This window comes from Macrosteles quadrilineatus, unplaced genomic scaffold (genome assembly GCF_028750875.1).
Source record: "Macrosteles quadrilineatus isolate MER2022 unplaced genomic scaffold, UCM_ALF_1.0 Scaffold_1__1_contigs__length_201487025, whole genome shotgun sequence".
Lineage (NCBI taxonomy): Eukaryota > Metazoa > Arthropoda > Insecta > Hemiptera > Cicadellidae > Macrosteles > Macrosteles quadrilineatus.
Window position 1 is genome coordinate 126,040,720 of NW_026542594.1, and position 20,221 is coordinate 126,060,940.

At 35.4% G+C, this 20,221-nt stretch overlaps 1 protein-coding gene across 1 annotated transcript; it reads right to left on the reverse strand.

Moving 5' to 3' along the window:
- Window positions 1-12,390: 12,390 nt before the first annotated feature.
- LOC129000425 (uncharacterized protein K02A2.6-like) lies at window positions 12,391-14,673 on the reverse strand. Its single transcript, XM_054427391.1, has one exon. The coding sequence runs from the start codon at window positions 14,671-14,673 to the stop codon at window positions 12,391-12,393; it is 2,283 nt and encodes a 760-aa protein (XP_054283366.1).
- Window positions 14,674-20,221: the final 5,548 nt, after the last annotated feature.

The window sequence follows — 20,221 nt, forward strand, 5'->3', positions numbered from 1 at the left end:
TCACCATTAATCAATGTGTATGTGTCCTATTGTTGAATGATGCGTTTGCATAGATATTTTTCATATCGAACTGTAACATGCTGTAACTTAAAAACAAGAATAGGTAATATTTTTTATATGAATTGGATGAACCTTGTACATTATGAGTAGTCAGGTTTACTTCAGCTGAGAGTAGATTGCCGACACGCGCGGTGTTGACGCACCAAGATAAATTTCTCAGAAACCCTCCCGACGTCGGGACCCCACATGACCTCAGATAGGGCAAACGTTGATAGAGAGGCAGGCCCTCTGTACTGCACTACCATTCATAGACATGGCGTCTACAGTCAGTACACTTCTTGGTGTATGGACAGAAGTACAGTAACATCCTTACCGGGTGCAAGATCCTCTTCGTAGACATTGGGGACAGAGGAACAATCATTTTACGCTGTTGTCTGAGGTGCAATATATGGATTGTTATCCTTATTGGGTAGAAGACACTCTTCGTAGACACTGTGTCTACATGTCTCGGTGGAGGGAGACAGAGGTAACATTCATGATCGACTTTGATTCCCTACGAAGGTTTTTCATCCTTTTACGCCCCCTACTATAATAGTTTCGTTTGTTTCTACTAATGATAAGCGTCCTAGTCAAATTAAAAGTTAATACGATTGCTACTTTTGTCAAATTATATGCATCTGAAGTAAAACATAATGATCGTGGATTAATTCAAATGTCCATTGTCAATATAGAATGAAACTTGTTGTTAGAGAGATAATTACTGGAATGAGTAAAAGTACACGTACTTCTTATCTATTGATATCGTTTACTGAAAGAGTTAGAGGTATAGTTTTAAAATCAAATTGTTTTCACTGTAGAATGAAATACATCTGTTAGAGATTGACATTAAAAATCAAACACGAAATCCGTCAAATAACTGTCACATGCAGCTCAACAGCACTTAAAATGTTTATTACTTTATCTTTATCTTTAGGAGGTTTAAACGTTTTATTTTATATTTACTTTACATTTATAGACCCATAATTTTGAAACTTAACAAAATTTATAAGTTAGGTTTTACAAATATATTAGGAAAATTTCAGCTCCCTAAACCTTGTAGAAACAAAAGGGTGTTACAGTAGAACCTTGATAACAAGACTCTCATGGGGATTGTAAAATAACACTTGTTATCAGGGTTGACTTCTTATTGAGGTTTGTAATAACATGTGACTAGGGGTAAAATAATTTTAAGGGGATGCTAAATTTTAGCGAATTTCCTAAATAGGGAAAAAGCTATTCCGTAGGTCTCATGGTAAAACCTAGACCCATGACCCATTTACTTTTCCGTTTTCAGGTCCCCAGAGGCCAAAAACCTCCTCCGTTCAAATTCATATATATGTTTGCCCGTTAGCACGATAATCGAACAGATAATTGATTAAATTTGGTACAAACGTTTAAATCTACGTTTATTCTATGGGGTTCGTGAATCAGCATGATCGGACTATGGGAATGGGGGTTTATGGGGGGTTTTATGGGGTAAAAATTGGATTTTAACATTTTTTACCCTAAAAACATAAAATTTAGCAACTTATTTCCAAACCATTTTGTAGAGTAAAAAAAAAACAAATAATTTAGTATATCGAAGCGTTATTATGCGCCTAATGGCTACGGAAAATATTCAAAGAAATTTAAATTTAAAATTCCCATGTTATTCTTATTGTAGAAAATTGTTAACTGTTGTAGTTTTCTTGTTTATGAGCATATTTTGATCGAATTTGCATTCATTTCATACTAAACTAATAACATAAAAAAAATTCCTTTTTACCCTCCTTGTTGCAGCAAACCAAGTACTCAGTTAAAATAAAGGTATAGCTAAAGCTAAAGGAATAGGGAATAAATGTGATATTGGAGACATTTTAGTGTAAATCCAATAAGGCAAATGGAAATTCGCTTAGCCTGCAGGTTTGCTGTGGCGGGGGTATTGTATCAACATTTCAATAAAAACACACCTCAATACCTTTCCTGTAGCAGCAAACCTAGGTACTCATTCAAATTAATGTTATTTAAAATGGAAATAAATCTGACAATTGTCAGGGAATATTTTAGTAGAACTACTGCCAGATAAATGGAAATTTGTTTAGTCTGCAGGTTTGCTGCGGCGAGGGTATTATCTGTCGTTATACGGCACTGCATGCTATTTGGAAATCAATATTTTGGAAACTATGTATAGTCTATGGTATAATACGATGATTTCAATAAACAGACCTATTATGTACACGACTAATTGTTATCATCAACCAAATTCTATGTCTGGAAAGGGGTTAAGATTCCGGGGGTAAATTCCACGGGTAAAATTCCGGCCCACATACTAGGTTTTATACAGTAATTAAGTTTGTTATGATTAAATTCAAATGCGGGTGCAAAACCATTACGAAGCTAAGCCTTTGAGGGATATCAGTAAAAAAAAAACAGACAGGATCAGACGTGTTAACATGTGTTGTTCCTAAAGGCCCATTTACTTCTGAGCAGAAGGATTTGCTCGGAAGTAAAAGGTTATTATTATTAATACGGTTTGAAGGATATGCTTTTACTTTTACCTTTTACTAGAAGCAAATGCTTATAATCGATACCTTTTCCTTTTGAGCATATCCTTCTTTTTATTAATACGACTCATTATCTGATTTGTTTGCTACGTTGCAGTTCTGACGCTCATTGTTGAAGAACAGCTGTTTGACTGGAGAATATCGCTTGAGCCATAAAACATAACCTTACTTTCTCCGGTATAGTTTTACTGAAGTTGAGAAATGATGAAGCAATTAGACAATATGACCTACCCATTTAGCATACCATAGACCTATACCTATTTTTTGTCTAGCATTTAGGTTGGCTATCCAGGATATGAACCACCTATTAAAATAACCAAGTGGAAACATCTTTTGTTAGAAACTAGTTGTGTTGAAAAAGTACTCTTGAGGAATATCTAATAAGGAAATAGAATAACTGGTATGCGCATCTAATTTCTTTGTAGATTACGATTCATTTGTTAAGCGCTGTTATCAGTGTGTCGCTCGCTGTAGATGAATCAACATTGAATAATTTTGGACATTAGGATTTTCATTAGGTTATGCTCTAGTTACCTGATTAAAAATCCTTCTTTCCCTAGAATTTGAGGGTAAAAATATTTTACAAAACCAAAAACACCATTTTAATCTTTTTAAAGTATCATTTTCAAAATGCCACCATTTTGTTTCTAAAAGATTTAAGGAGCTGAAATTTTCCCACAAAATTTTTGAAAACTAACTTTATAAATTGTGTAAAGTTTCAAAATGTTCGTTACATAAATGAAATGGGCAAGTAATACAAAATAAAACGTTTAACTTCTTTGTGGAACACCCTGTATATAATTTTACTATGTTTCATTATAATTTATGTTTTGCCTAGATGACAACATTGAGTTTTTGCAACAATAAGAAAAATAGGAGGTCCGTTTCAGAGATGTTGAGTAGCATGTTCATATGGAGGTTAACTAACTACTGTAACAGCGTCGAAGTCTTTTGTATAAACTATGATCGATAAAAGTAAATCATTGCAGTTAAAATGTGTTTGTTTTAGTATATCACCTACGTGATAAGTGAAAGTGTCAAGTGTAATGGCCTACAACATGGTGCAGTCTTTTCATCAAGTAGAAGATGGATAATGGACGAGAAATAAGATGATGATGAGGAACCTACGCTTTGTACCAAGTTACATTTAGGTAAGTGTTTAAATTAATTATAGAAAATGCCGTTTTTCAACCACCCGATCAACCAACTATATCTGAAACAGTTGATCAGGATTGGCCCATATTTAAAGAACAGTTCTTAATCTATTTAAAAGCCACCGAATCAGACACTAAATCTGAGGAATTTAAAGTAGCAGAAGCATTATCAATCTTCCAAACTTTTAAGATAGGGGAAATAGGTAAACCAAATCTGGAAAATTTATAAGCCGCATTTAATACATTTTTTATACAAAAAACTGACTCTTAAGAGTAACTAGAGGAGTAAGGAGCACTTCCACTAACAACTAGTCAAAGCCATGCATATCCTTTCATGCATAAACGCGTATGTGTGTCCAATAGTTAAAATATGTCTAAGAGTCCTGTAACTCAAAATAGGTCTGAGAGTCCTCCAAGTCCGGAATGGCTGAGAGTCCAGATAGGTCTGTAAGTTCTAAAAATACAGATGTACCTTTGAACCCTAAAATTCAACAAAGCCCTAGATAATTTCTGAATCAGACTGTTAACCCAGAGGTAGAAAAGTCTAGTTTTCAAACACCTATAGGTCTTTGTACTAGGAGTAGAAGCTGGAAGGTTGTAAGACTTCCTAAAATATCTAAGGAGAAAACAGTAAAAGATGTTAGTTTAAAAAATCTTATGTAGAAAATGTCATGTAGGTTTCTTTTATGTAGGTTTCATTATGATTATGTTTTACCAATAACAAAAAATAGGAGTTCCGTTTCAGAGAGTAGCATGTCTATAGTGAGGTTGACTAACTAACGGCCATGATGTCTTTTGAACAAGCTATGTTTAAATAAAAGTTATCTATGGCATTTAAAAAGTGGGTGTTTGTATATCAACTAAGTGATAAGTGACAGTGTCAAGTGTACAGGCCCACAACAAAATCAACGCTATTTTGTTACATTTTTTATATTTGTTCCATGTAAATAGCATGAGGTTTTTCAATCATAAATGCTACAGAATTGCTTATTTGCGTAATGATGAAAAAAAACTTTAAAACTTTAAAAATTATGTTATTGCCAGAAGTCCCACATGTTATTACCCTTCAACGCCCAAACAAATCCATGTCTATATGATCCCCCCTTGTCCGAATCTTGAATCAATTGGTTGGATCAATTGGACCAGTGCGTTGAGTCGTTGGAAAGACCCAATTATTTGGATCAACGACTAATTTAAATTGGGGGATTTCCCAAACACTTGAACGTAATGCGATAACATTCACCCCGATCAATCTTTCTGAGCCTGTAATACCAAAGCCTTTTAAACATTTGACACATTCAGCACAATCAGTGTTATGATCCATAACGACAAAATCAATGCGTAGTTGTCAGCACAAATAATTTGGTCTGGCAAATTTAAATCCTACCATTACTCCAACTCGAGTGCAGGGCCGAGTACCAATTGCCTAAAAACTTTGACGAGGGTCATTTTACAGCCTGAGGCTTGGTGGTGCGAGTGCCGTGCCAGTCAGGTATCAGTGACCTGTTCCACAGTGCGACGGGTTTGGGGTGGAAAGATCGACCCGGAAGTGGGGTAGGATGAGCAAAACTTGTTTGAGGGATGAAATGAAACTATTATAACCTAACCTAACCTTACCAAATTTGCTGATTATGAAGATATTGAATGAAGATTTACTAATCGAATCGATACTTTCAATCGATATTAGGGTATCCCAGTTAAGAAACTGTACCCGGTCTCCAGTAAACCTGCCCAATACACCCCCTTCCACTAATACCCCTCCCCTGAATCACTCTTACCGGAGAGTCAAACAGCACTCGGGCCTACCTGACGGTTTTGTCAGTTTATGACCCACACACGGCAAAGAATAGAACGACACTCGCTCCGTTTCCCCTCCAACTCGTTATTGTTATATTTCGTTATGTCCGGGGGCCTCTGGTTCTATCCCTTACCCCATGTCATTCTATGTCAGCCTTAACCGCTTGAGATTATTCAAACTAATTTAAGTGATCGAAAGACTAAAAATGATTTACGAAGATTTAATGTTAAGAAATAAGCAGATTATCTCCGATGCCACGAACTATAACTCAATTCATCCTTACAACCACTAGAAGATTTAATGAACACCAAGTTACTGTTCGCAGAACTATTAGCTTTAACTGGACTGTCACGCGTTGTCCTATCTCTCCCACTGGAAACACTAGTTCCACTATTAACCCCGATTGTAGTTTTCCGGCAAAGTTGAAGTTGGATTAGAAGGAGGATTCAGAGAATTTTTAAATTCCTGAATCGTTTCCTTCCCTTCATATGGCTTGACATCTTGTGGAATCAGTTAGTTAGCGTGCGATTGTCGTCAAGTGTGATAAGACTTTAGTGCGTAGCTGTTTTGATTGCTGTTGCCTAAAAAGTGGTAAGTTTTTTTTTTATTTTGTTTAGTTTGTAATATTCTCCACTTTCATATCGATGTCTTATCATTTTCTTGATTTGTTACTAAGAATTTATACTCATTATCAATTTGTTAAATTATGATTACCAAATCTAGTTCCGCAGTCACATTTGGGAGAAACTGTTAATATAAACTGTTATCTTGAATTAAAAAATTAGTTCATTTTTTTATTTCAAACAGGATTGATTAGTGATATATTAACTAGTTTCTTTGGACCATAGACGCTTTGTATGTTTATACTTATAACCTAAATATTGTATTTTACATACACGTAAATATAAAAAGTTCTTGATACATTTCACCCTTTTACATACTTAAATTAATTTAAACTTTTAGAATAGGTTTTATTTTATTTACTTTCAGCATACATTTTAGATTTATGATAAAGTAGCCTACACTTTGCTTACAAACATCTTATCAGTAGTTTTTTTTTCGTCCTAGGACGCTAGGCACGAACCCGAGATTGTTTTTTACATTACCTCAGGCTATCCTAGGGGTTGTGGCATTATCACTTATACAGGGTGTCCCGGAACTCTCTACCAATATTTTAGGGCATTGTTCCTGGGTAAGAAACATATCTAAATATCATATTTAAATTGTCCGGAAGTCCTTAGTTACTCAGATAGCCGCCATTTTGTTTTTTTTTCACTTATTAATTTTTTTCTGAAAATTGGTTAAACATACGAAGTTGAAACTTTGCACAAACATTTATGACAACTAGACAAAGCTACAACAAAATTATGACGACGCTTTCAGCATGCGCTGCAACTAATATCCGGCGGTCACGTATCACTGAAACTGCCATATCTCAGTTAATACTCGTCCGATCTTAAAGATTAAGGTGTCGATCGATTTGTAATAAAAGTGCCTTAAAAAAGTTATTCTTGTAAAATTTTTGTCAAATCAACGGTTTTCAAGTAATTTAAGAAACAAATTTTTAAACAGCCGCCATTTTGTTTTATGAATTTGAAAAATCGTCATAATTTTTTTGTAGCTTTGTCTAGTTGTCATAAATGTTTGTGCAAAGTTTCAACTTCGTATGTTTAATCAATCTTCAGAAAAAAATTAATAAGTGAAAAAAACAAAATGGCGGCTATCTGAGTAAATAAGGACTTACGGACAATTTAAATATGATATCTAGATATGTTTCTTACCCAGGAACAATGCCCTAAAATATTGGTAGAGAGTTCCGGGACACCCTGTATAAAATCCATTGGTGATTCGGTGGGATTTGAACCCGGGATCTCAGGGACTGAAGTCCCGTGCTCCACCACTAGACCAGCTCGTTCCCCAATATCAATAGTAATGCAAAAGTGCTTTTCTATATGTTTCAGGTATCATGTTAAATAATATTTTATGCCACATTTTCTAATCTTTTATGCAATAGTTTGAAAAGTAGATGTTTCTTGGACGTATAAAGTTTCAAAACATACGTTTCAAATCAACAACTAAGCCTGTGGTGACAAAGGAAACAATACAATGTAAAGTGGATTGTCAGTTGAGCACTCATAATTGAACGCTCATAACAGTTAATTGTGCAAAGGGATCAAAATATAGCCTACTCTCCCACTAATACAATACTGATGTCAATTCCAAGAATGGGAATCATGTCGGACAGAATAGAATCACTTGTTACTTATACGATTGCAATGGCGAACCATTTAAAACTTAGTTTCACACTTTGAATGTATGAATATATTAGAGACTGTTTACGAGGTACAAACTAGATTCTAATCATTGACAATGTATTCAAGTGAAAAGTGTTCTATTGTTGCATACATAATCTTCAGCTTCAACTCTTAACAGATGAAGTTATATAGTAACTAACAATTGACTGAGGTCCTCAATCGTAGCCACAATAAACAACTATCGATATCTAAGACTTATAAACGTCGAGTGGTAGGGGGTTAGGTTATGTTAGGTTGTGTTAGGTTAGGTTAGATTAGGTTATCTATGCCAATTTATAGTTATTGGTAGACTTAAAGGGAAGTTGAATGATCTTTAAATTTGGTGACATTGCACTAGGTCATTTTAATGGGCGTAATCCATCATTCTTGACTGTCATTAATTCGAGAAATCAGATGAAGCAATTAACTACGATTTTGTCACTGAGTCTTGCCAATTGGCGTACATAACTAAAATACAAAACTTATCCCTTAGTAACCTAACTTAGCTACTAACTCAACACTTAAAATTATTCTAAATGTAAACCATCGTTTATATTTATTATCTGCGGATATAAGTCCCATGAATTTTTTCCCTCCGGCAGTGGCATTTTGAATTGAAGTCTAAGCTAGTTTAGTTTAAACGATTTTTAAAGGAAAAAGGTCGAAACTCATTAAAGTTTTGTGGATGTGCCAGGAATTGAACCCGTCCCTCCCACACAGAACGCCAAGACTCTAACCACTAGGCTAGCAAAATACCCATTATGGATTAATCAATGTCCAGGAGAAATTAGCTTTATATAAAGAAAGACAGTGTCAATGAAATGCCTTTTACTGATAGAATTTCAATAGTGCATTCTGATTCAACAAATTGGAATTTTTCGAACTGGTGTCTGGATTAGGCAATGTCCGAGTCATTGGAGTTCAAATTAATGAATATGCGATAAATTAATGAATGCGATTAAGATAATCCTCAATGAACACATAGAAATCGTCTCTAAACCTTATTCCAATTTTGAAACACCTAAAAATTTGAAAACATCTATTGACACCTTTATAAAATATAACTAACACGTAGTTACTCAGTCTTTGATTCAAAGTTTCATTACAGTTTAATTTGAATAAGTGACGTACCCAGTATCATATGGTTACAATTTATCACATTTTACAACACCGTGCTTTCCATGTAAAAATTCCAACTAAGCACTGCACGCTTGCAAAATCAAATCAAAGTGCATTATCATTACAAACAATAAAGCTGCACACTCCCCTTGTTTTACCAAATATCAATTCTTTGAATTGACAAACTCCCAATATGTGATAAGTTTCGCGCTTTTGCTGCAGGATTTATGTCAGTGTTATTTATATTATGAGCTATAATTACGTGCTGTATATTTATTATTCTGTGGGTCTGTAAACTCAATAGCTCCCGTGGAAATTGTGTAGATGATTTTATTTTACCTAGCTCAGCAACACATTCCATATCAATATAGGAAACCTGGCTGATCAAAATGTAGGATAATACATTAAGTGGAAGCTGTACATTATCTGTTCTATTTTTTTTATATATATCTATATAACTTCTTGATCAGCATTGTACGTGTTATTGATTCGCCTATTGGGTCTGATGATGATTGGAGTGTCCAATCGAAATCGATCACCACTTACCATCTTTTGTATATTTGCCGTCTTGTGAGTAACAGTATAAGCGTAAATATATGTTTTAAGTGTTATAAGACGTATCTTTATTTACTTTCCGTATATATATCTTGATTTAGATTTAAAATAACAGAGATTCAGTTCAGTTTGGTTTTTATCGAAATATAGTTCGTTTCAAAACATATTTTACGTTCATTGTTAAATTTGTCACAGTTCAGTTATAGAAAGAGGTAAACATTTAACTAAAACATAATTTCACGTCCTTCCATGAAGAACCAAATATTTCAACCTAATATTACATTGGGTGTAGGGTGTTTTAAACATTAAACTACTATTAAATCTGTTATAGTGATTAGGATATCACGAGTTTTTAAAACTTCGTACAACTAGGAAAAGTTGTAAACCTTCCAATTTATGTATTGATACTATCCTTGTCTAAACTTTCACTTGTTTATATTTTTATTTATTTGTCTGCAAAATACTTCTCCCCAGTAAAACTAAAGCGCATGAATAAATAGGTAATACGGACACTTATACAGTAATTAAAAAATGTGTGTGACATACATGTACACTTCCATTGTAAGCTTTAAATGGTTTCCACTCTATAAAGCTATGATGGTAAAACTTAAAATAATAACCCCACCGAAGAAAACCTGCTGTATTTTTACCAAACCATTTCCATAGACAATACATATTTATTCCTCCTTTAAATAACATTACATTTAACGAGTACTTAGGTTTGCTGCAACGGGGAAGGTAAACTGTTTTTGACCAAATGTTAGTATGGATGAAGTGTAAAAAATCTAAATTTGATCAGCATACATCCATAAACAAGCAAACTACAACAGTTATCATTTTTCTATATAAATAACATGGGAATCTAAAATGTACAGTTATTTTTTCCATAACGTTTAATTTTACAACGCTTTAATAAATTAAATTATTTGTTTTCTTAAGCTCTACGCTAAAGCTCTAATGGAAATCGGTAATTTCCTCGTTTTAATTGTACACATTTGGAAAAAACTATTTTAAAAGATTTTCAAAACCCCATAATACTCCGTTTCCATTACCCGATCTTGGTGGTACGTAGACTCAACCATCCACTTATATCCCACCCTACACTCTCAAGCCATATTTAATCAAAATCGGACCAAAATGTCTCGAATTGTTTTCGGACATATAAACAAATTTGAACGAATAGTGTTTTTGGCCTCTGGGGACATCAAAATGAAAAAGTAAATCGGTTCTGGGGTCTATCGTGCCACCTACTGTAATAGTTACTTCCCTTTAGGGAAGTTCGCAAATACTTTAAATATCAAATAATATTACAACTATGGAATAAACATAGTAAACACCGTTTTTTAATGACAACACCTACAAAATTAATAACACGCCAAAAAGGAATTCGTTTGGGCTTCAGTTGCGTAGGGTAAACATGGACCACTTGCAGCAAAAACTTGGGCGGAGAAATTTCTGATGCTCAGTGACAAAACAATTGAACATATAACACTATAGTGTTAAAAAGGGTAAACATCTATACTTATTTAATACGCAAGCAGGATTTTTGTGACAATTACTCCTCCGAAACTAATGAACCGATTGACATGTTTTTGGTGTCATTGGAAAGAGCGTAACGTGAAGTTGTGCAGGAATTTTTCTTTTTAGGGAAATAATTAGAGAGTGAGGCCCTGGGGCCCTTTAACTTTTTGTATTTCTCCATAAGATTAACATGGGAAACAAACATTGTTTTGAAACTTCAGCTGTTGTCAGAAATTAAATATTAAAAATCGGTCTCCATGGAAGCATGAGAAAATTCACAATGTTTACATTTGCTTTGACATTTAAATGTAAACAACCAGAACCGTCAAATGTCTATTTCACAATTTCAGACAGCTGATCCAAAAAAGTAAAACAACTATGTGGTAGGTTTATTTATTTAATCTTAAACTATATGATGGATTATTTATTATAAATCTACTTCAATGATTATGAAACATATTTTTCCCGTTGCGAACCAAAAATCAAAAGTGAGAAGAAGAACATTTGTTAATTGTAAACAGTCAATGTGCAAATGATCTATGTTGTATTAAAAATGGGTATAGTTTTGGATGATGGTTTGTGTTTAATGATATAAGTTATTAATTATTGAATTTTAATTTTAATGATTTGGCATATGAATATGCTTATGATAAATAACACCATTTCAGAGTTCTTCCAGATTTTGCCTAACTCCGTTCTGTAGAGTTTAAAGTAGCCTACACCTTATTGTCTACAAATTGTCTAAATAGCTTAGGTACGGTACATTATAAAAGCTGACAGCCTTTTTACGTTGACTTAAATTGTTAGCTTAGGTACCATTTCCCGTCCATGGACAGTTTGATAGTAAAAAATTAACCCTTTAAACTGGAATAGGACTGTTATGTAAATTGTGAGTATTTCCATTAGTTAATAATCTTTTAGTCGACTCTTTTTAAAAAATCGGAAATTATGACTGTTATTAGTTTTTAAACAAGTCATTTTTTTATAGATAGTAATGTAAATGCATTTAACTTGATAATTTCTAGGCTAATGGACTTAGGAAAAGTGATAGTAAAAATGGCGATCCGTACTCACTTGTAGAATTTCCAAGACCGCGAGCCGGTCCTCTTCGCCTATTCTCCGCGTCTTCCTCATGGCCTTCTTGATAATAACTTGCCAATATGTATAGGTACTATATGTAATATGGTTACTACCGTTGATTATATAATAAACAAAACAATATCTCTTCTGGTTCATAACAATTCCCTCCCAACCATCATAAAAGGATAAAACAATCAATATATCTTCTCAAAATAAAAACAAAAATTAAAACTTCTTCATGAACATAAAATACTTAATTCTTCTTGGAGGGAACTTATTTACTTCGATTAAAGATCGAGTTTCCTTGGAGGTTTTCTCTCACGCTGAGAACGGCGAAGAGGTCCTCCGGGGCTTGGGGTTTTTACTGTCTTCACTGGGTCAGGTTCATGTACTTCGTCTTGAATTATAGGTTGATCCATCTCGCAACCATCCTTCATCTCCTCTACTGTTTTATTAATACCCGGGCTAGTCTTAGGCCTTCCTGGGGAAACTGGTGTAGGTAATGTCATAAGAGTTTCTTCTTCGACATTTGTTCCAAATTTAGGACGCAAGTGGTCAGCATGAACAAAGCGAGTACGGCCTTGTACCTTCACTAAATAAGTCACTTGACTCACTACCTTAACAACCTGTCCTGGCATCCAGTTTAAAGATTCCTGTCTTACGCTTTTAACATATACTTCCTCCCCTACTACAAATGATCTGAATTTGCCTCTTCTCTTATTAGCCGCTTCTTCCATTTTCAACTGTTTTTCATCAACTGAACGAGCGAGGTGGGGTTTTAACAAGCTCAAATGATTTCTTGGTACAAATCGTAAGAATAACTCTGCTGGGGTACTTCCTGTGGTCGAATGCGGAGTATTTCGATAGGCGAAGAGGAAACTGTCGATGCGATGTTGTAAAGCCCGAGGTTCTCCGGACTTCTCATCATGTAAAAGCTGACGGATAAAAGATTTTTTGGTAGTCTGTACCGCTCGTTCAGCAAGGCCGTTCGAAGCTGGGTGGTACGGTGGGGTGACCACATGAAGGATAGCATTGGCTTTCAAAAAATCATCAAACTCTTTTGAATTAAGTTGAGGGCCACCATCTGATACCAAAGTTGACGGAAGACCGTAGGCAGAAAAACAAGTCCTGAGTTTCTCGATTGTCTTGGCTGACGTGATTGACGTCATGTAGATAACCTCCATCCATTTTGAAAAGCTATCAATAATAATCAAAAACTCCTTATTGTGGAATGAGGCAAAATCAATGTGTATGCGCTGCCAGCAATGCTTGGGCCACGACCACTGTTGTAACGGGGCTAACTGCAACGAATTCCGAGTGGACTGACAAATAAAACAATTTTTAACCATCTCCTCTAGGTCATTATCCATGTTGGGCCACCACACGTAACTGCGGGCCAGATTTTTCATTCGACTTTCCCCTGGATGTTCCTTATGCAAGAGTGCCAAAACTTCCTTCCGATGCGGCGCCGGTATCACAACTCTCCTTCCCCAGAGTAAGCAATCCTGCTCAACAGACAATTCGGTAGACCTTGAGAAATATGGCTTCAATTGGGGGCTGTTGTTATAGCTAGGCCACCCATTCAACGTATGGTCCAACACCTTAGACAAGACGGGGTCGTGGCGGGTGGCGAGACTAATCTCCTTGAAGGTTATAGGCATTTCATCAATGGAAGAAAAGAAAGCTACGACTTCATCTGGGTTGCAATCAACATTACAGGGCAGTCTTGACATTGCATCTGCATTACACATATCAGAACCTTTTCGGTAAACCAGCTCGTAATCATAAGCTGCTAGGGTCAGAGCCCATCTCTGAATCCGGGCGGCTGCTAAAGTAGGGATTGACTTGTTATGACCAAGCAAAAAGGTCAAAGGACGGTGATCCGTTGCTAAGATAAAACGTCTACCGTACAAGAAGGTATGAAATTTTTTTACAACAAATACTAAAGCGAGCGCTTCCTTCTCTATTTGTGAGTATCGAGCCTCATGTACTGATAGTGTTCTTGATCCAAAGGCTATGGGTTTTTCGGACCCGTCAGGAAGCCGATGTGAGATTACCCCCCCTACTCCATATGGACTAGCATCCGCCATGACAACTATGTCTAGTTTCGGATTGAAGGGTATGAGAACCTTGTTTGTCAAAAGGAGCTCTTTACTCTTTTGAAATGCTCTTTCACACTCTTCCGACCAGGACCACTTGACCCCCTTGTTTAACAAGTTGTATAAAGGGTGTAGCAGAGTAGACAAATTTGGGAGAAATTTCCCGTAGTAGTTTAATAAGCCTATGTATGACCGCAGTTGGGTTAGATCGGTTGGCCTAGGAGCCTTAACAATATCTGCTGTTAATTCCTCACTGGGGTATATTCCCCTTGCATCCAGACGATGTCCCAAAAATGTAAGACTGTCCCTAAAAAATTCACTTTTCCCTGCGTTAATTCGCACTCCGTACTGTTGCAATCGGGACAAAACCTCCTTAACCTTTTCGTACATATCTTCAAAAGACTGAGAAGTAATAAGGATATCATCCAGGTAACAGTGTACATTTTCAATCCCTGCTAGAATTTTATCCATAACTGACTGGAAAATTGCGCCAGCACTTGTTATCCCAAAAGGGAGTCTCTTATATCTGAATAAACCCTTAGGTGTATTAATTGTCAATAGCTCTTGAGAGCTTGGACTAACACAGATTTGATTATATGCTGAACTCAAATCAATTTTTGTGAAAACTTTTGCACCGGATATGTTTGAGAAAATATCCTCGGTTGTCGGTAGTGGATAATGATCGGTTCTCAACCAGGGGTTCAATGTAACCTTAAAATCACAACATATTCTTACTTCATTGTTAGGTTTCCCTACCACCACAATTGGTGTACTCCACTCAGTTTGCGTAACTGGATAGATTACTTCATTTTCCACAAGTTTTTCGATTTCCTTCTCAACAGCCCCTCTTAAGGCAAACGGAATGTTACGAGCTTTACAAAATATTGGTTTAGCATTCTCTTTCAGAACCAATTCTACTTCTGTTCCCTTTATAGTCCCTACACCTACTTCAAAAACAGGCGCAAAAGTTTCCTTCAAACTCCTTACGGTAGAATCTATTGGAAAATTCTTACCGTTTACAACGCCCACCATGTCCTTGTCCTTCACTTGTCTTCCATCTAGGTTATTATCCTTGACCAGTTTTCCCCAGTCCAATTTGATCCTGTTAAGCCAGTTCCTGCCTAGTAACACTGGTTGGTTTGGAGTTTCGCTTCGGATGATCACCATCGGCAGATCTAACGTTGTGTCATTATTTGTGACTCTCGCCTGAAACTCGCCCAGAACACTTAAACGCTGTCCAGTATAAGTCTTAAGGTAAATGTTGCTTTTCGTTAACTTAGGCCTATCCTCCTTAAAGGTATTAACAAAAACATCTTCTGGCATTATGCTAACCACTGCTCCAGTGTCAATAAGCATTTTGATAGGTAAACTATTGATTAACATTTCTACGGTAAAAGAATTCTTAGGTGTTGAACCATGACTACTACCAGTGTAGGCTAGGCCTATACTATACAACTCATATTCCGGCGCAGTAGCCGACTTAGTTCCCGCTAATTCATCTTCATCGCTCTCCGAACAGAGATTTATTTTGCCCTTTACCAAAGGTCTACTTGAAGGCTGCCTACACATTTTGGACAAATGCCCCTTCTTATTACAGTTATGACAGATAAAATCCTTGTAAAAACAATTCTTAAAATCATGGTTTTTCCCGCAGCAATAACACGATCTCTGGCGTTGACCTTTGTAGTTGTGATTGAACCCCCCTGATTGGTCTCTAGGCCTCTGAGCCTTTACAAAATTAATTTCAGAAATGGTGCGGTCTGATAAATCTGGGTGCAAACTCCTTACACTACGAGAAGCATCTTCTAAAACTAGGGCTAACTGTAATGCCTTGTCAAAGGTAAGAGTATCACCTTCGGATAATAGCCTACTCTGAATCTCGTTTGAACGAAGGCCACACAGAAACCTATCCCTGAGAGCATCATCCAAGAACTCCTTGAAGTCGCAGGTGGACGCAAGTTTTTTTAGCTGTACGGCAAACTCTGACACCGCCTCCCCCTCCTTCTGTGCACACTTATTAAAGACAAAACGTTCATAGGCCTTATTTTTCTTAGGCAAAAAGAATGAAGTTAAAGTCGTAACAATGACGTCAAATGTAACCTCACCGGGTTTCTTTGGCAATAAAAGATTTTTAAGCGTGCTATAAAGATCTGGTCCCATAAGGGAGATAAAAAGGGGAACTTTAGCATTGTCCTCAATTGAGTTTACTTTAAAGAAAAATTGTAATCTTTCAATATAATTTTCAAAAGACTCCTGGTCTTTATTGAACTCTTGTATTTTCCCTAGTATTTGTTTCGAAGCCATTTTTCGTGATTATCATATGGTGTCTAAAGTAAGACAATAGGCCTAGGCCTAAAAAGGGGCAACCCTAGACGTGAGTATGGAAGTTTTAAAAAGTTCATTACTCCATCACAAAACCAACTAGTTGGGAAAAAAAAGACTTATATACAACCAAATACCTTTCTCCAAAATATAAAATACTTTTAGCTTCGGAATAATGCTTGAATTCCAGTAAAAATCAAAATTTTCCTTCTTTTTCGACCAGATTTTTCCTGCAAGGCGTCTTTGCCTGTTTGGACCAAACTCCTTTTGGTCGAACACAATTTAATTTTCTCTTGTAAATCGAATAAAAGACTTTCACACGCGCACAAAGTAAAATACTTTAATTTACACTCGTCGCCAGTTAATGTAAATGCATTTAACTTGATAATTTCTAGGCTAATGGACTTAGGAAAAGTGATAGTAAAAATGGCGATCCGTACTCACTTGTAGAATTTCCAAGACCGCGAGCCGGTCCTCTTCGCCTATTCTCCGCGTCTTCCTCATGGCCTTCTTGATAATAACTTGCCAATATGTATAGGTACTATATGTAATATGGTTACTACCGTTGATTATATAATAAACAAAACAATATCTCTTCTGGTTCATAACAGATAGCTCCTGTACTTCTTTGCAATTGCTCAATTTCGAGCAACATGTACACTAGTAATAAATAATCTACTCTTTATTCTATGCTCAAACATGGAATAGCTTCCAGGATTGTTCAACTAACATAACATCAATGAACATTGGCACTTTCCAACTGATAAAATATTTAAATCCACATATTTAAGCAACTTGAGTCTTACTTTAGAGTTGTCAGATTTAAGATTGCATGGATAAATTAAGCAAATCCATAAAAACCAAATTATGTACAATTCCAGAGACAGAGTAAAAGTTGACATTGTAATATGCAATTAAATTTCAAAAGTTGTTAGCAGGTCAACCCAAGTAGTTAAGCTGTATAATAGTAATGCACGTATCAATTACTTTTCTATCATATTATTATAATATGCGGATAAATGTAACATAGTATAATGTATACTGTAACATAGTATAATGTGTAATGCAACATAGTAAAATGTTACATGGAATATTGTAACACAGTATAATGTAACAAAGTAAAATGTAACATAGTAAAATGTAACATACCGGGCTAGGCAAAAGTCTGGAACCCCCTGTTAACCTTTTAACGCGTTGCAGTAGGAAAACCAAACCAAAAGAAATTGAATGGCGCAAAACAGCGGTCAATATCGCACCCCTAATCAAAATGGCAGTCAATTTAATTATTTAAGATGAGCAAGCAAGATAAAGTCTGGACACCTCCAGTTAACTTTAAAAATTTCATATTTTAATACTGACCAAAAGGTGAATTTTCTTTATTATAAAGGTATGCTGAGTTTAGTTTTCCTGCTATAACCTTTTAAAAAGTTAATAAGGGGTATTTCAAAATTACTGCCATTTTGATTAGGGGTGCGATATTGACCTCTAGTTTGTGCCATTTAATTTGTTTTGAGAAACGCTTTAACATAAGGGGTCACTTGATAGGTGTTTACATTTGAACATTTGGGATTGACCCCAAAATACCCCATTTTGGGGGCTGGGGCAAAGTTGTAACTTTGATGAAAAAGTGCAATTTCTTATGTTGTAAATATGTGCCAAGTTTGGTTTTCCTACTGCAACGCGTTAAAAAAGTTAACTGGGGGGTTCCAGACTTTTGCCTAACCCTGTAGAATAATGTAACATAGTGCAATGTATTATTAACATAGTTTAATGTAACGAAGTAAAATGTAACTTAGTAAAATGCTACATCGTATTATGTAACAAAGTAAAATTCACTTTTCACTTTTCTCTCAAATACTTCTATAAACACTTACAGTATGTGTTAGATACTTTAACTGAATTACAATTCAAGTATTTTTCAACATTGCTTGTGTCTTGTATGCCTTTGAATCGTATTACGTAAATTAGACCAACTATTTTTCATTTCATGATGGATCTGCTTCAAGATTTAACTAACCTAATAACAAGAACAAGAGTAAATGAAGTGTTTATCGAAAACCTCAACTGCCCCTAGATGTGGCCTACTGATCGGTGTGGTCATCTACTGGTAAACATTTTGCAACATATTCTTTGATATCTGACAACCTTATTACTTAAGTAAGACCAGCTGTTCTTCATTTAATGGCGGTGAAGACGTTTTTGGAACTTCAAACGTTTCTGACCGTGTAGGAATGGTTCAGGTGGCCAAAGTATAATATGGCGGCCTTGGTGATTCCTGCATGGTTGGGAACGCAATCAACAATGATACTTCAAGATATTAACAACTTACAAACTTCAAGATTCAAGTGATTTGGATAAGTCTATTGGGACGATCCAAGTGGTCCTGGTATGGCAAAATGTATCGTTTCAGTGGCCCAGGTACTTCCGCTGTTTTGAAATGCACAATCATTGTTTTATCTTTTTTTTTAACAAAACCATAATATGTCATATTCATACAGATATACTAGGAAAACACTCTGATATCAACAACAATATTGTAGAAAGGAAACGTAATTTATTAAAGCAATTGTATTATACCAGAAAATCAATGAACTTACTAAGTATTACCACTCACTTTTGGATACAACGGTAGATAGATAGCCTATCAATAATGACTAGTTGAAGCTATTTTTTTATTCAAATAGAACTTGGTTGAAAAGGTTGTACGAAAACCAAAACTCATTTCTCTCGCTTAGTTTTTTTTATAAACCACGTACTTTTTATTCTGATGGTGGCAGAATCACTCTACTCTACAGTCTAGGGTATTACAATGGAAACTATTTCGTTGTGTACCATATTTAATTTTATTTAATTTTGTGTAACCTAAACCATTTTGGCAGTATTTAACCAATGATTTTGCTCATTTGTAATTTTTGACTCAAATGTCAGCATAAAGTAATCGTTAGTTGCTGTGGTGGTAACTCATTTAGGTTTTAAGATTGAGCCATCAGGCCACAAGGAGGTTAACAGAATCCCCCCATGTAAAAGTTGTAAAAAAATTCAATAGAATATCAACAGTCAAAAAAATATACATTAGACAAACGTACTACTACGCAAAACACAACGATTATGTAACAAAATATTGGCATGCACGACGCAACCGGGCTTAAGTAAAAGTCTAGAACATATAACAATAGATAGAAAATGTTTGGAATACCAAATGGTATATTGCAAATATTAAGAATAACTCACACCCACACCCTAAATCAGTTTTTTTTCATTCAAGGATCGATTTCCTAATGGTAGGGGAACCCTCTTACTTTTTCTAGTAAAAAAAAACTATTATTATTTAAAATATTATCATTGTCCTGCCAGCCTCCCCGATAGAATAGATTCCTGTCATAGTAAGTTACAGATTGTATTATAGTCATTCTATGAATAATTCTATTAAAATGATTTTACTCTATGTTTGTTTGACACCTGATTTACAGGGTAAACATTTTGAAACATATAGCTCTGAATTTTATATATGAGAATCGTATTACTTGAATTACAGCAGCTCTGATTTCCATTCCACATTGCATTTCATGATGGACAACCTCACGTTTTGGAATATCTTCTGAAACGTTTCTAACCGAGCAGGAACTCCTTAGAAGGCCTAAGTAAATTAATTACGGCCCTCTTGGCAGTTCCTTCATGGTAAGGAACACAATCAGCG